The 16496-nt window shown below is 43.7% G+C and overlaps 1 protein-coding gene across 3 annotated transcripts in view; it reads right to left on the reverse strand.

Moving 5' to 3' along the window:
* The window catches only part of syde2 (synapse defective 1, Rho GTPase, homolog 2 (C. elegans)), a 233776-nt gene extending 229506 nt beyond the window's left edge, over positions 1-4270 (reverse strand). Inside the window, exon 1 of one of the 3 annotated variants that reach the window (XR_011961195.1) lies at positions 2615-4270. Coding sequence is in view for 2 of the 3 variants with exons in the window: in XM_072574847.1 (XP_072430948.1) it covers positions 2615-4121 (1507 nt within the window). In the remaining variant the exon portion in view is untranslated. The remainder of the gene's footprint in view (positions 1-2614) is intronic. The other 2 variants (XM_072574847.1, XM_072574846.1) reach the window with 2 other exon arrangements.
* Between the last annotated feature and the right edge of the window lie 12226 nt (positions 4271-16496).

The following is a 16496-nucleotide window of genomic DNA, read 5'->3' on the forward strand; positions in this document are numbered from 1 at the left end:
GAGATAGGGTTTATAATCATCTATAAAAGGAGTAAGTTGATTAGGGACAGTCAACATGGTTTTATGAAGGGTCGGTCATGCCTCTCAAACTTTATCGATTTCTTTGGGAAGGTGACAAAACAGGTGGATGAGGGTAAAGCGGTTGATATGATGTATATGGATTTCAGTAAGTTGTTTGATAAGGTTCCCCATGGTTGGCTACTGCACAAAATACAGAGGCATGGGATTGAGGATGATTTTGCAGTTTGGATCAGAAAGTAGCTAGCTGAAAGGGTGGTGGTTGATGGGAAATGTTCATCCTGGAGTTCAGTTTCTAGTAGGGTACCACAAGAATCTGCTTTGGGTCCACTGCTGTTCGCCATTTTTATAAAGAACTTGGATGAAGGCATAGAAGGATGAGTTAGTAAATTTGCAGATGACACGAAGGTCAGTAGAGTTGTGGACAGTGCTGACGGGTGTTGTAGGTTACAGAGGGACATAGCTAAGCTGCACAGCTGGGCTGAGAGGTGTCAAATGGAGTTTAATGCAGAGAAGTATGAGATGATTCAGTTTGGAAGGAGCAACAAGAATACAGAGTACTGGGCTAATGGTAAGATTCTTGGTAGTGTAGATGAGCAGAGGAATCTGTGTCCACATGCACAGATGCCTGAAAGTTGCCACCCAGTTGATAGGTTTGTTAAGAATGCATATGGTGTGTTAGCTTTTATCGATAGAGGGATTGAGTTTCAGAGCCATGAGATCACGCTACAACTGTGCAAAACTCTGGTGTGGCTGCACTTGAAGTATTGCCTATAGTTCTGGTCACTGCAGTATAAGTAGAAACTTTGGAAAGGGTTCAGAGAGATTTACTAGGATGTTGCCTCTTCCGGAGGGAAGTTCTTATGAGGAAAGGCTGAGGGACTTGAGGCTGTTTTCATTCGAGAGAAGAAGGTTGAGAGATGACTTAATTGAGACTTAGAAGGTAATGAGAAGATTAGATAGGGTGGACAGTGAGAGCCTTTTTCCTCAGATGGTGGCTAGGGGACATAGCTTTAACTTGAGGAGTGATTGATGTCAAAGGTAGTTTCTTTACTCAGCACCACCTGAAACCATAGTAGATTCACAAACTTTAAGGGCATCTAAGTGGTCATTGGATAAATATAGGGACGAGAATGGAATAGTATAGGTTAGATGGGCTTCAGATTGGTTTCAAAGGTCAGCACAATATCAAGGGCTGAATGGCCTGTACTGCGCTGTAATGTTTTACGTTTAAGGAGAAGCATAAATATAGATCGGTAGGCACTTCTTTTGAAGAGTAGAGGGGTCAATGACCAGGGACCACAGATTTAAGGTAAGACAAAGGCTAAGAGGAGAGTTGAGAAGTAATGTTTTTCACCAAGGGTGGTAGGAGTCTGAAACTTACTGCCTGAAAGAGTGGACAAGTCAGAAATTCTTGTAATATTTAAACAATAATTACGTATTTACTTTCACTTCCTTAGCTTCCAGAGCAGTGGGTCAAAAGCAGGAAGGTGAGATTAGTGGAGTCAGATCTGTTGACTAGCATGGAAATGTACCAAATGCTCTAAACATCTCAAAGAAATGTGTGCTTAAACTGATAAAGATCCGATGCACCTCTAAAGAAGGCTGATAAATTACAAAGGTTCTGGAGAACATCTTAGTTAAATACTCATCTATCCGTTGAGCAAGGTATTTTAATCACATATCATATGACCAGCCTACTCAAGGAGAACAAGGTGACATTGGAAGACCAAATCTGGCTCAGCGACAGAGGGAGAGCAGTGCTTCATTGTGTTACAAACCAAATAAACTTAGTTTTACAAAGCAATTCATGAGTTTACACTTGTTCTAAAAAAGGTACCTCAACTGAACTATAAAGCTAGACCTTACCTGTTATTACTCAAACATACCAAACTAATTTATTTGATTTATTCTACATGCTCTCTGTTCAAACCAATACTCAACTTTTCTTTCACAAAATATTTTGTGGCCAAATCACGTAGGGTGTAAATTAACCAAGGAAATAATACAAAAGCATTCTAATTTCATCTGTCAAATGGAAAGCAATAGATGGTACCCAAAAATACAGCATTGTGAATGCAAACAGGAGCTTGCAAATCGCAGGGGGTGGGGGCAGGTGGCAATATCACCTAATCTTTCACTGAGATTTATACTGCTTATGAATCTTCCCATCAATAGATATTTTAAGCGTTTATAAACCTAAGTATGGATTGAGTACAAAACTAACACCATACAGTACTTCCACCATGAAATGTCAACGGATTTTTAAAAATCAGTATGTGAGATATCTATTTGATTAAGATCGAATTATAGATTCACCATTGAAATCACAGGTGTATAAAGTTAGCACATCATGCACCTATAACCAGTACAGATTAGTGACAGCCTACTACCAGCTTTAAAATTCAAAATCAGTAGTCCGAGGAAAGAGAAAGCCTCCACCAGTGTTAGTCACCAAAGAGGCAAGAGGTGGAATCCCATTTGCAGACAGCCTGTTCTGGAGAGTAAGACACCAGCCGGACACTTCACGCTGGACGACAGATCCACGCATAAGGCCCGATGAAGGAGTGATCCAGTTGCCGCAGCAACTGCCTACCTGTCAGCAAGAGACTCTGGCTGGGAGGGAACGGCGCTGCTTTGTTTCCTTGTACTCTTACAGGAGCAGGGGAGCTGGTCTTCTGTACGTCTACTTCTTTGCTGGTTGCCTGACCTGACAGTGAACCAGATGGCACACTGACTCTGACAGAGCCACTAATACGCTCTTTCATCTCCAAGGACAGCATGCGTCCCCTGTGCATCCATTCTTGCATTTTGTTGACCGTCACCGCAGGCGGCTTTAGAAAGCATCCCTGGCTATCATCCCGCTTGTCACATGACCCACAGAGCAAGTCACTGGGATTTCTAAACTTTGCCACTTCACAGCTAGAGTCACCGACCAACACGGGGCTACCCTCACAAGGCTGCGCCGCCCCCTGTGCACACTCTGAGGGGTGAATGGCACAGGGCGAGGTGCTCCCGGCATCGCAGGAGGTCCGGCCCGCCTCTCCAAGGCTGAGGAAGGCAGGACCGTGTCCTGACTGTTCACGTTCCAGGTCAGAGTCAGCGAGACAGGACACGTAATTAATAACCCCATCGCTTACTGAGCGTGGCAAGGGCGCTCTAGCTACCCCACTGACCAGGTTGGCAATGCTGCCGCTGGCAAATCCTTTCCTGCGTTTACCTGACAGAGAATCCGCATCGGATACCTGTTGCTGCGGGCTAATCTCATCAGAGGACCAGGCGTCACTGTCTAAAGCCCTGACTGAGGACTGGCTGCAGACACTATCCTGGGACTGGCTGCTGAGAGCAGCCAGCCGGCCCCGGCGGCCAGGGCTCTCCATCTCCACCGGCATGCCGTGCATGGCGTGGATCAGCAGGTAATAGGCTTCGTGCAAGCGGCTCCTGAGCCTCTCCTTCTCCTGGGCACTGTCCAGGCTGTGCTTCCTGGGCCGGCTGCGGTCACAGCCGTGGGGGGAGAGGGCAGCGGCGGGCACGGGGGCGGGCACGGGCACCGGCCGCTCGCAGCCCCCCAGCCACGGGTTGTCGTAGTAATCCTCCTCCTCCTCCTCCTCCTCCTCCTCCTGGCTGTCCAGCGACTGCCTGCGGCCGGGGGAGAGGAGGAGGTGGAAGGGGGGGTCGGCGGTGGAGTTGGGGAGGGGGGAGGAGAGCTGACCCCCTGCCCCTCCCCCCACCACCACCACCCCGCCCCCGTCCGCGGCTTCCAGCCGGCGCTGCTCCGGGCTCTGCCAGCCCTGGCCGCTGGCGGTACCCGGGCGCCGGTTCCTCCTGATGGTGCCCTCCTCCTCTTCCTCTTCATCCTCCTGCTGCTGCTGCTGCTGCTCTCCTCCTCCTCCGCTGTTCCCCGACCCCGCTAAAACTTTCACACCGCCAACCACCATTACCCCGGGCCCGGCCTCTTGTTGTAGCCGCCGCTGCCGACGCCGCCGCTGCTCCTCGGGAAGCTTCGCTTTACCTTCCTGACTCCTCGTCCCGACGCCCGCCGACTTCTTGGACTTCCTGCCCCTCAGTTTGGCGAAGAGAGTCCGTCGTAAAGGATCGGCCATCGCTCTCGGGGGGCGCGCGCCTCCCACCACCCTCCCCTCCAGCGCCACTCAAGGATTCCCTGTCGCTGCCTGCCCGGCCGGCCGGCACGGAGACCGCCGCCGCTCTGGCCGCGCTCCTGCGCGATCTGACGGGCTGCGGGGCTCGGAGCTGGCTCCTGGTCCTCGCGCGCGTCGGCCATCCCCGCCCCCTTTTCGGTTTGAAGCTCAGGCCCCTCCCCAACAGCCGCGGCGCGAGGCGGACAGCACGCAGGCGCAGAGCCCCCCATCTCGTTAACGGTACCGCCCATCGCGAGCTCGGAGCCAATTGGAGCGTGGGGGGCGGGGACAAACCCGGCCGACGCCAGGTAACAGCCCCGCCTTCTCCCCAACCCTCTGAACACACCTGGACTCACCTGGACCGTGAGGAAGAAAAGCAAGATGGCTTGAAGACCAGGTAGGGCTGTCAATGTCCACTTGGACAGTCAAGCAATTGAAGATTGATCTCTAGGAAAATGTTGTGTTGATTCCAAAGTTGAGGGATTTGTTTTATGAAAGAGAGATTGAGCATTTTAGGCCTGTATTCATTTGTGTTCTTTGACAGACCAAACTCCCTTAAAATATATCAAGGAGATAGCCTTGACCCTAACTTTATTTAAAGGCAAGTGTTAGGTGCTGCATTTCAGACGTGATTTAATAGGTCCACAACTAGGCTTTGAGCAAAACACACTTTATTCTTACAACATAGTAAAAATACAAACTACAAAAAAATTTACATGACTTTAATTCTGTTGAAATATTTAATAAAGTAATATATTTTAAACTATTATTTAACTACTTATCACCAACTGTTCCAGTATAATAACATCCTGCAAACACACCTTGGGCAAAGGCAAATTCAGCAAAACAGATTTTCCTCACATGCTATCTTTCTTCTAGTTCAGGAACACCAAAAGAAACAGTCTAGCAGCATAGACAGAATCGAAGCTTTCTGCTGCAGCAGAGAGAGAGAGCTGTATCTATCAGCTTCACCAACCAACTCCAAACACCAACTGAAAGCAAAACAAAAACCCTGAGTCTGACTCCATCCACTTATGCTTAGAGTCAGAATCATGGAGATGTACTGCACAGAAACAGACCCTTTGGTCTAATTCATCCATGCTGGCCAGATATCCTAACCAAACCTGGTCCCATTTGAGAGCACCCCGGAGGCTCCCTGCCTTCATTCCTGATGAAGGGCTTTTGCCCGAAACATCAATTGTCCTGCTCCTCAGATGCTGCCTCACCTGCTGTGCTTTTCCAGCACCACTCTAATCTAGACTCTGGCAGTCCCAGTCTATGTTAGGAAAATTAAAATCCCCTACCATGACAACCTGATTGTTCCTACAAGTCTCCACAATCTCCCTGCATATTTGTTCCTCTAATTTCCGTTGACTATTTGGGGGCCTACAGTACAACCCCAATGATACCACCAGCCCCTTCTTACTTCTTAGTTCCATCCACAAAATTTCACTGGGTGATTCTTAAGTTATTTCACCTCTGAGTACTGCTGTGATACTCGCCTTAATCAAAAATGCAACTCCCCCTCCCTTTTTTCCACCATCTCTGTCCTGTGTAAAGCACCTGTACCCTGGTACATTAATTAAGCTGCCAATTTTGTCCCTCCGTTAGATCAGACCAGGTACAGATAATAGTTTTCTTCCCTCAAGGGCATTTATCCTGATAATTGACAACAACATTATTTTAATTGCAGATTTTGTTTCATTGAATACAAATTCTACCATGGTAGGATTTGAACCCAGGTCTCCACAACATTACTTGGGTCTCTGGTTTAATAGTCTAATAATAATACCACTATCACCTCCCATTAAATGATTTGGACAGTTCTATTTCATCTCTTCTCAAACTGTACTAAGGGAAACAAATTAAGCTACTCCAATATATTCATGTTGCTGAAGTCGTGTAATCACAGATGAATAATTGGCCCATCGAGTTTGCACCAATCCTCCGAAGAACATCCCATTCAGGCCCAGCCCCACCCTATCTCCAAAACCCCTTATTTTTGACCATGGCTATTCTACCTAGCCTACACATCCCAGGACACTACGTGATAATTTAGCATGGCCAATCTACCTTAGCTACACATGTTTGGACTGTGGGATGAAGCCAGAGTACCCAGCCAAAACCAACACAAACACTGGGAGAATGTGCTAACTCCCCACAGACAGTCACCCAAGGCTGGAATCCATCCATTGTCCCTCATCCATTGAAGCAGGGATCTTGAATCTATTTTTTGACTTCTTCCTAAAATCTTCATATCTCCCCTAAAGAAGAGCGCACAGAATTTGATAAATGTTTAAAGTGAAGCCAAACTAGCTTTATAAATAAGCCTCATTACTTAGATTTCAACTTAAATCCCACCATTAAATGTTACAGTTGTAGGTCTCTCCAAGAAATCCAAAACGCTTTGCAATGTTATTCTCACTCCTAGGATAGATTCTCATTGCCATGCTCTGTCACTTGCACACTCTCAACCTCTTTCTTAAAGAATACAAACTCACCTTGTCTTAAATCACGTCAGGTCATTGAGACGTGTAGCAGGGAAACAGACTCTTCAGTTCAACTTGTCCATGCTGACCAGATATCCTGAATTAATCTAGCCCAATTTGCCAGCACTTGGCCCATATCCCTTTAAACCCTTCATATTCATATACACATCCAGATCCCTTTTAAATGTTGCAATTGGACCAACCTCCACCACTTTCTCTGGTAATTCATTCCATACACGCACCACCATCTGCGTGAAAAAGTTATCCCTTAGGTCACTTTTAAATCTCTCCCTTCTCATCTGAAACCTATTTTTCCCCACCCTAGAGAAAAGACCTTGTCCATTTACCCTATCTACTCCCCTCATGACTTTTTAAACTCTATAATGTCACCCCTCAGCTTCCCGACACTCCAGGGAAAATACCACCAACCTATTCAGCCTCCTATAGCGCAAACCTTCCCCCCCCCCCCGCAACTTGGCAACATTCTTGTAAATCTTTTCTGAACCCTTTAAAGTTGCACAACATCTTTTCTATATCAGGGAGGCCAGAATTGCACACAATATTCCAAAAGTGGGCTAAAACGATGTCCTGTACAGCTGCAATATGGCCTCCCAACTCCAATACTCAATGCACTGACCAATAAAGGCAAGATACCAAATGCTTTCTTCCCTATCCTATCTACCTGCAACTCCACTTTGAAGGAACTATGAACCTGCACTCCAAGGTCTCTTTGTTCAGTAACACTTCTCAAGATCTTACCATTAAGTATGTAAGTCCTTCCCCTGATATGCCTTTCCAAAATGCAGCACCTCACATTTATCTAAATTAAACTCCATCTGCCACTCCTCAGCCCATTGTCCCATCTAATCAAAGTCCTGCTGTACCTTGAGGTAACCTTCTTTGCTGTCCACTACACCTCCAATTTTGGTGTCATCTGCAAGTTTACTAACCATACGTCCTATGTTCACATCCAAATAATTTATATCAATGACAAAAAACAGTGAACCCAGGACCGATCCTTGTGGCACACCGCTGATCACAGGCCTCTGGTCTGAAAAGCAACCCTCCACCACCACCCTGTCTTCTTTGAGCCAGTTCCAAATGTCTAGTTCTCCCTGTATTCCATGTGATCTAACCTTACTAACCAGTGTACCATGAGGAATGGCATCGTGGCTCAGTGGTAGCACTGCTGCCTCACAGCACCAGGGACCCGCGTTCAATTCCAGCCTCGGGCAATTGTCTGTGTGGAGTTTGCACATTCTCCCCATGTCTGTGGGGGTTCCTCTGGGTGCTCTGGTTTCCTTGCGCAGTCCAAAGATGTGCAGGTTGGGTGAATTGGCTGTGATAAATTGCTCATAGTGTTCAGGGATTTGTATAGGTTAGGTACATTAGTCAGGGTAAATATAGGGTAGGGAATGGGTCTGGATGGATTATCCTTCAGAGGGTCAGTGTGGACTTGTTGGTCTAAAGAGCCTGTTTCCACACTGCAGGGATTCTAATTTCAAAGACAAGCCTTGTCGAACACCTTACTGAAGTCCACGTAGACCACGTCCACCGCTCAGCCCTCATCAATCCTCTTTGTTACTTCAAAAAACTCAATCAAGTTAGTGAGACATGATTTCTCAAGCATAAAGCCATGTTGACAATACCTAATCAACCTTGTGTTTCCAAATACGTACAAATTCTGACCCTCGGGATTCCCTCCAACAACTTCCCCGTTACCAATGTCAGGCTCACCAGTCTATAATTCCCTCGCTTTTCCTTACCACCTTTCTTAAATAGTGGCACCATGTTATCCAACCCCAGTCTTCCGGCACCTCACCAGTGGCTATTGATGATACAATATCTCAGCAAGGAAGCTAGTAATCACTTCCGTAGCTTCACACAGGATTCTCAGGTGCACCTGATCAGGTGCCAGGGATTTATCCGCTTTTTTGCGTTTTAAGCCATCCCACACCTCCTCCTCTGTAATATGGACATTTTTGAAGGTGTTGCTATCTGTTTCCCTATGTTCTATATCTTCCATATCCTTCTACACAGTAAACATCGATGCAAAATACTTGTTTAGTATCTCCCCCATCTCCTGTGGTTCCACACGTAGGCGGCCTTGCTGATCTTTAAGAGGCCCTCTTCTCTACCTTTTATCCTTTTGTCCTTACTGTATTTGTAAAATCCCTTTGGATTCTCCTTAATCCTATTTGCCTAAGCTATCTCGTGTGTCCTTTTTGACCTCCAATTTTCCTTCTTAAATATACTCCTACTGCCTTCATAATCTTCTACGGATTCACTTGATCTCTGCTGTCTATACCTAACATATGCTTCCTCCTTTGTCTTGACCTAAACCTCAATTTTTCTGGTCATCCAGCATTCATCTGGCATTCGCTACACCTACCAGCCTTGCCCTTCACCCTAACAGGAATGTACTGTCTCTGGACTCTCATTTTCTCATTTTGAAGGCTTTCCATTTTCCAGCCCTCCTTTTATCCCCAAACGTCTGCCCTCAGTCAAATTTTGTAAGCTCTTGCCTAATATCTCAGACCACATTTAGAGTATTGTGAGCAATATTGGGCCCTATACCTCAGGAAAGATGTATTGGCCTTGGAGTGGGTCCAAAGGAGTTTCATGAGAATGACACCAGGAATGAAAGGCTTAACATATGAGGAACGTTTGAGAACTCTGGGACTATACTCAATGGAGTTTAGAAGGACAAGGAGGGGGATCTGATTGAAATGTCCAGAATACTGAACGGCCTGGACAAAGTTGATGTCTGGAAGATGTTTCCATTGGCAGGGGAGGCAAGGACCTAAGGGCACAGCCTTAGAGTAAAGGGAAGGTCCTTTAGAATGGAGGTAAAGAGAAACATCTTTAGCCAGAGAGTGGTGAATCTATGGAATTCATTGCCACAGAAGACTGTGGAGGCCAGCTCATTGAGTATATTTTAAAACTGAGATAGGTAAGTTCTTTATTGCCAAGCGGATCAAAGGTTACAGGGAGAAAGCAGGAAAATGGGGTTGAAAACCCTACAAGCCATGATTGCATGGCAGAGCAAACTCAATGGGCCAAATAGCCTAATTTCTGCTCCTATAACACCAATATTGGCCTTACTCCAATTTAGAACTTTAACTTTTAGATCCAGTCTAACCTTTTCCATCACTGTTTTAAAACTAGTAGAACTATGGTCACTGGGCCCAAAGTGCTCTCCCACTGATACCTCAGTCACCTGCCCTGCCTTATTTCCCAAACGTAGGTCAAGTTTTACACCTCCTCCAGTAAGTACATCCACATTCTGAAACAGAAAATGTTCTTGTACACATTTAACAAATTCCTCTCCATTCATGTCCTTAACACTATAGCAGTCCCAGTCTATGTTTGGAAAGTTAAAATCCCCTACTATAACCACCCTATTATTCTTACAGATAACTGAGATCTCCTTACAAATATTTTTCTCAATTTCCAGCTGATTACGGGGAGGTCTATAGTACAATCCCAATAAGATAATCGTCCCTAATGTATAGCACAATAAGGTGTTCATCCCTTTCTTATTTCTCAATTCCACCCAAATAACTTCCCTGGATATTTTGTCTGAACTATCCTCCCTAAGTACAACTGTTATGTTATCCCTAATCAAAAACGTCACTCCCCCTCCTGTCTTGACTCCTTTCTATCCTTCCTATAGCATCTACATCCTTGAATGTTAAGATGTCAGTCCTGTCCATCCTTGAGCCATATCTCTGTAATTGCTATGATATCCCAGTCCCGTGTTCATCTGAGTTCATCTGTCTCACCTGTTAGGCCTCTTTCATTGAAATAAATGCAATTTTATTTATCATTCCTTCCTAGATCTCTGCTTTGTTCCTGAATGTCTTGACTGTTTGACTTGTGCCTTTCCCCAACTATATCAGTCTCAGACTGATCTCTTTCCTAACTATCTCTCTGGGAACACCCCACCTTGCAATGCTTACTAGTTTAAATTCTCCTCAGCAGTTCTAGCGAATCTCCCCACCAGTATATTAGTCCCCTTCCAATCCAGGTGCAATCTGTCCTTCTTACACAGGTAACCTCTACCCAAGATGAGATTTCAATGATCCAAAAATGATCCTTCTCCCCTGCACCAACTCCTCAACCATGCATTCATCTGCTGTATCCTCCTACTCCTACCCTCATGAGTTGGTGGCACTGGGATATTACTGCTCTCGAGGACCTCCTTTTTAACTTGCTGCCTAACTTCCTGTATGCTCTTCCTATGTCATTAGTTCCAAGATGCGCAATGTCCTCCTGCTGATCCATCTCCCCTTTGAGAATGTTCTCCACACTGTCCAAGATATCTTTGATCCTGGCACCAAGGAGCTGACGCACCATCCTACCTGCAGTTTCATGTCATCCTTTACCTTATCTGGTGCTTGGATACCGACTTTATTTTCCATACGACTGTGCAAGATTGCAAACTTCACTAACTCATGGGTGACAACACTACTCTAGATTCTTCCTCATCTTCTCTTTCTTGAACCAATCCCTTCCTCAAGTTTTGCCCTTACATGCATTCACAATACCTTCTGGCCTTTCCCTCTCTGACTCTACATGAGCCTTCTCTGACTTTATACCCATAGCCACTGCTGCAAAGTTTAGATCACCCTATTTGAGAATGAACCCATGGAAAGCAATAGGCTCGGATGGAGTCTCTGGCTGTGCACTCAGATCCTGTGTGGACCAGCTGGAGGGAGTATTCACAGACATCTTTAACTTCTCACTGCAATTTGAAGTCCTCACCTCCTACAAGAAGACCTGGTTCCAAAGAAAAATCATGCAGCATGCCTCAATGACTACTACCAGGTGGTTCTGACCTCCATAATGATGAAGTGCTGCAAGAGGTTAGTTCTGGCTTACATCAACTCCAGCTGACCAAATTGCCTTGATCCTTTGCAATTCACTTACTGGTGCAACAGGTACTAACTTTGAATGATTTATTTCTTTGAATAATTTACGTAATTAAAATGATGCTATATTATGATGGCTTATAAGCATTTTATTGTCTGTTCATAAATATATGTAACAATAAATTACAAGACCAAACTATGGTGTGAGATTAGCTGAGTGACAGGAAACAGAGAATAATGGTATTGTTGGAGAAAATTGTGATATTGGTCATTTTTCAGTTTGAAGGAAGCAAACCTCTGGTTTATGGCCTTCTAGACTGATCATTTTTATTAGATTACTTACAGTGTAGAAACAGGCCCTTGGCCCAACAAGTCCACACCAACCCTCCGAAGAGCAACTCACCCAGACCCATTCCCCTACATTTACCCCTTCACCTAACACTATTGGCAATTTAGCATGGGCAATTCACCGAACCTGCACATTTTTGGACTGTGGAAGGAAACCAGAGCACCCAAAGGAAACCCACGCAGACACGGGGAGAATGTGCAAACTCCATACAGACAGTTGCCTGAGGCAGGAATTGAACCTGGGTCTCTGGTACTATGAGACAGCAGTGCTAACCACTGTGTCACTATGCTGCCCTAATCATCAAGCTCAACAATTTTTGATATGCCTCTATCTTGTTCTATGTGTCTTTTTTTTTTCTCCCTTTCTCCTTGTTTTGCTGGATTGTTCTTTATTTCCCAGGGGTTGGTTTAAGGACAACTGTTTTTCTTGATACATGTCAAAAATGTAGACAGGTACTCCAGGTAAAATTTGTACATTTAATTTGTTATTAAACTTGTAATAATTGTGAACTGTGAGGATATAGCCAAATGGTAGACTGGGTAGACACGTTTCAGATCAGTTCAATGTAGAGAATTGTTTAAAAGGCCTAAGGAATCCTGTTCTCTTTCATTGAAGGATGGTAAGAAAGGAAAGGGACTAATGATGAAACAAAAGCTAAAAACTGTGGATTCTGGAAATCTTAAATAAAAGTAAAATGTGGTGAAAATATTCAGCAGGGCAGGTAGCATTTGTGAAGAGAAACAGAATTGATGATTCAGATCAAATGACTTTTCATCACGACTGGAGAGAAATAGAAATGCAAGAGTTTTCTTCAAACCAGGATAATGGTAGAGGAGGCAGGAAGAACAAAAGGTCTGTAATAGGATAGAGACCAGGGGAGATTTTTGAACAAAAGATAACAAACAACTTCACAATACATCAGCCAAGTAGAGTGGTCGTGGGCTTTGAAAAATCAAGGATTGTGTGAAGTGTGAATTGCTACATACCTGTCATGAAAAGATAAAAAAATGCAACATGAAGGGATATAAAAAATGCAAGAATAATCCAGCAAAACAAAAGGAGAAAGGGTGAAAAAAAATACGCATAGAACAAGATGGAGGCCGATCGAAAATTGTTGAGCTTGATAATGAGTCCAGAAGGCCATAAACCAGAGGTTTTCAATCAGTTTCAATCAGTGTGCCATGTATACCATGAAATTTTGTACAAAGGTAATGAAAACTAAAACTAGCCAGAAGACTGTCGTAACTCTTGAGGATGGGGGCCCATCTTGACTACCGAGAACAGATTGATGGTCCAAATTAATTTCTGATAACCAAAAGATCATTACATTGAGAGATCACTCAATCTGCCACTAGTGCAGATGCCACCAAAACATCAGAGGAAGAAAGTGGAATTCATCACTGGAACAGTTGCTCAAGCCACAGCTGCCATGGCCATGAAGAATGGACCAGATCTGCTACTCAACAACTCCTGCAACCTCTTTTCACCACCACTACTGCAGAAGGAGAAAAAGATGAATTTGATTCAAAAGTTAAATTACGAAAACAAAATAAAAGAAAAGAAAGGCGGGATGCGGTCGGTAATGTGAGAAGGTGCCTCCGCCACCTATACTAGACTCTGGTGCGGTCGCACTTGGAGTATTGCATACAGCTCTGGTCACCGCATTATAGGAAAGATGTGGAAGCCTTGGAAAGGGTTCAGAGGAGATTTACTAGAATGTTGCCTGGTATGAAGGGAAGGTCGAATGATGAAAGACTGAGGGACTTGAGGCTGTTTTCGTTGGAGAGAAGAAGATTTAGACTTAATTGGGACATATAAGATAATCAGAGGGTTAGATAGGGTGGACAGTTTCCTCAGATCACCTTTTTCCTCAGATGGTGATGACTAGCAGGAGGGGACATTGCTTTAAATTGAGGGGTGATGGATATACAACAGATGTCAGAGGTAGTTTCTTTCCTTAGAGAGAAGTAGGGGTGTGGGACGCACTGCCTGCAACAGTAGTAGGCTCGCCAACTTTAAGGGCATTTAAATGGTCATTGGATAGTTATATGGACAAAATTGCTATGTGTTAGAAGTTACATTCAGGCCAGACCTTCAAGGATGGCAAACTTTCTTTGCTAGAGGAGATTGGCGAACCAGGAAAAAGGAACAACTTGGCAGTTTCATGGTGGCTATTACTGATACTTCAATCAATATTGCTGTCCCTCTTGCTTTCTTTCCCTCCCTATTTTACCAGATGAGTTTTTACAGCAATCTAATTTTTCCTTGATCAAAACCATGAAACTAGCCATTTATTGCAGATTTACTTAATTACAGCAAATGTTTTATCAACTGGCATCAATAGAACCAGGATGTGCCAGTTGATCCAATAGTCTGGATAATCAAGAGGCATGTATAACCACAGTTAACCCTGACCAAGCAAGCTTCAAGACAACATCCATTAAAACACTATTAAAAACATTAACACATCTCCTAAAAGTAATCTAAAACATACAATAAATAAAAGGAATGTAATGCAGGGGGTATACACATCACTGTTATACTTTACTTACAGTATAAATACTCAGACATTGTATTAGATCGCAGTGTTTGAGGTTTTTTTGCCAGTTTATGAAGAGTGCTGGCTGATAAGGCATTGATTAAAACCTTTGCTGTAGCTGCAATTAAATTTCTCAGCTGCCGTTGTCAGATTTGATATCATAATATCAATAGACCAGACTCTCGATTTATGGTCCAGTATACCACTGTTCGCACAATCAACACAATTGAGTCAAATGGTCTATTTTTAAGCTGCCAACCTAATGTAAACAAAGCAAATTTTTGTCAGTGTTTAACATCCTGGACAGAACTGAGGTGAACATTCACTCCATTTCCAAATCCGGTGAGTATATGATATATTTGCCTTTTTTGATTCTATGATAAAAAATGAATTCCTCACTATCAACATTTGTACATTTGAGTTAAAAGTAACAAGTCATTATCAAGTTTCATATTCCTCCGGTCCTTTAGGACCAAAAAGTCATTTATAATTAAATTCCTTGGGTTGACTTTACTCTGAGTAGCTAAACAAATATTCAGGGCCTCAGATAAGGTTTCTTATGAAAAGGAGCCATTCATCAAGACTCTTGGTTTAATGACCATAGCACCTTTGGCACTGCTGACCAATTCCTGCCCAGTAGCTATTTCTGGGATCATATTTTTACATTGCTTAAAGAGAATTCCAGTTGTGTTCCTGAGATTGGCTAAGCTATTAAAATAAGCTTTAGACATTAGTTTTTAATAAATGGTTTCCAAATTTTACTAAGTGCCAGTGAATTGACCATACTGCATAATAGGTAATCTCAAAAATGCCTTGAGAATTCATCACTCCTTCAGTGTTGGCAGCATATGAACATTAGTCTGAGTTGCTCTCTTTACAGATGCTGTTAGTTAAAAATCACATAACACCAGGTTATAGTCCAACAAATTTATTTGAAAGTATAAACTTTTGGAGCACTGCTCCTTCACCAGGTAGCTACCTGATAGAGGAACAGCGCTCTGAAAATTTGGGCTTCCAAATAAACCTGTTGGACTATGACCTGATGTTGTGTGATTTTTAACTTTGTCCACTCCAGTCCAACACTGGCACTTCCACTTCTCAGTTGCGGCGAGACCTGCTGAGATTTTCCAGCACCTTCTGTTTGTGTATCCAGTTTCCACCATCAGAATTGTGCCACAGTTCATGTTATATCAAGTTATATGTTGATCTGCGAGGGTTATGCCTCTGCAATAGATGCCATTACAGTAACAATAGTTGACATTCATCATCTTTATCATCACTGCAAAGTCTGTGCTGCAATATTAATGACTCAGCAGATCAGCCAGCACCTTTGAAGAGAAACAGAGTTGAATTTCAGGTTTATATATTAATGTGTAGGAGCTAAGCCATTTGTTTATTTTCATTATAGCCTTAGTGGGGCCATTGGCATCATCTTGATCCTCTTCCATGACTTTCCTCAAGCCTCCCATTTTGCAATGTTATCCATCCATCTGATTTTTCTTCTACCTGTTCTATTTTTACTTATTGACATGCCAAGGCTATCAGGTCTTTGTTACCGATGGCTGTAATTGTCCATCTGCTCTCTTGAATTGTGCATAGCAATGCTTTTGATTTGTGAACTTCTTGAAGTTCTACTATTGATACAATTCACTCATTTGTCTTTCTGTTTTTCTATCCATCTAACTGATTGTGAGCAACCAATGCCAAGCTCAAATTTCAAAAGAAAAGAAAGAACTGCGGATGCAAGCATGAAAACAAAATGCCAGAGAAACTCAGCAGTTCTGGAAGCAGAGAAAAACAGAGCTAATGTTTCAAGTCATTTATGTAAATGATTTGGATGTGAACATAGGAGGTCTGGCTAGTAGGTTTGCAGATAACTCCAAAATTGGAGGTGTAGTGGACAGTGAAGAAAGTTACCTCCGATTACAACAGGATCTTGATCAGATGGGCCAATGGGCCGAGGAATGGCGGATGGAGTTTAATTTAGATAAATGTGAGGTGCTGCATTTTTGAAAGGCAAATCAGGGCAAGGCTTATACACTTAATGGCAAGATCCTGGGGAGAGTTGCTGAACAAAGAGACCTTGAG

Source organism: Chiloscyllium punctatum, chromosome 7, assembly GCF_047496795.1.
Source record: "Chiloscyllium punctatum isolate Juve2018m chromosome 7, sChiPun1.3, whole genome shotgun sequence".
Lineage (NCBI taxonomy): Eukaryota > Metazoa > Chordata > Chondrichthyes > Orectolobiformes > Hemiscylliidae > Chiloscyllium > Chiloscyllium punctatum.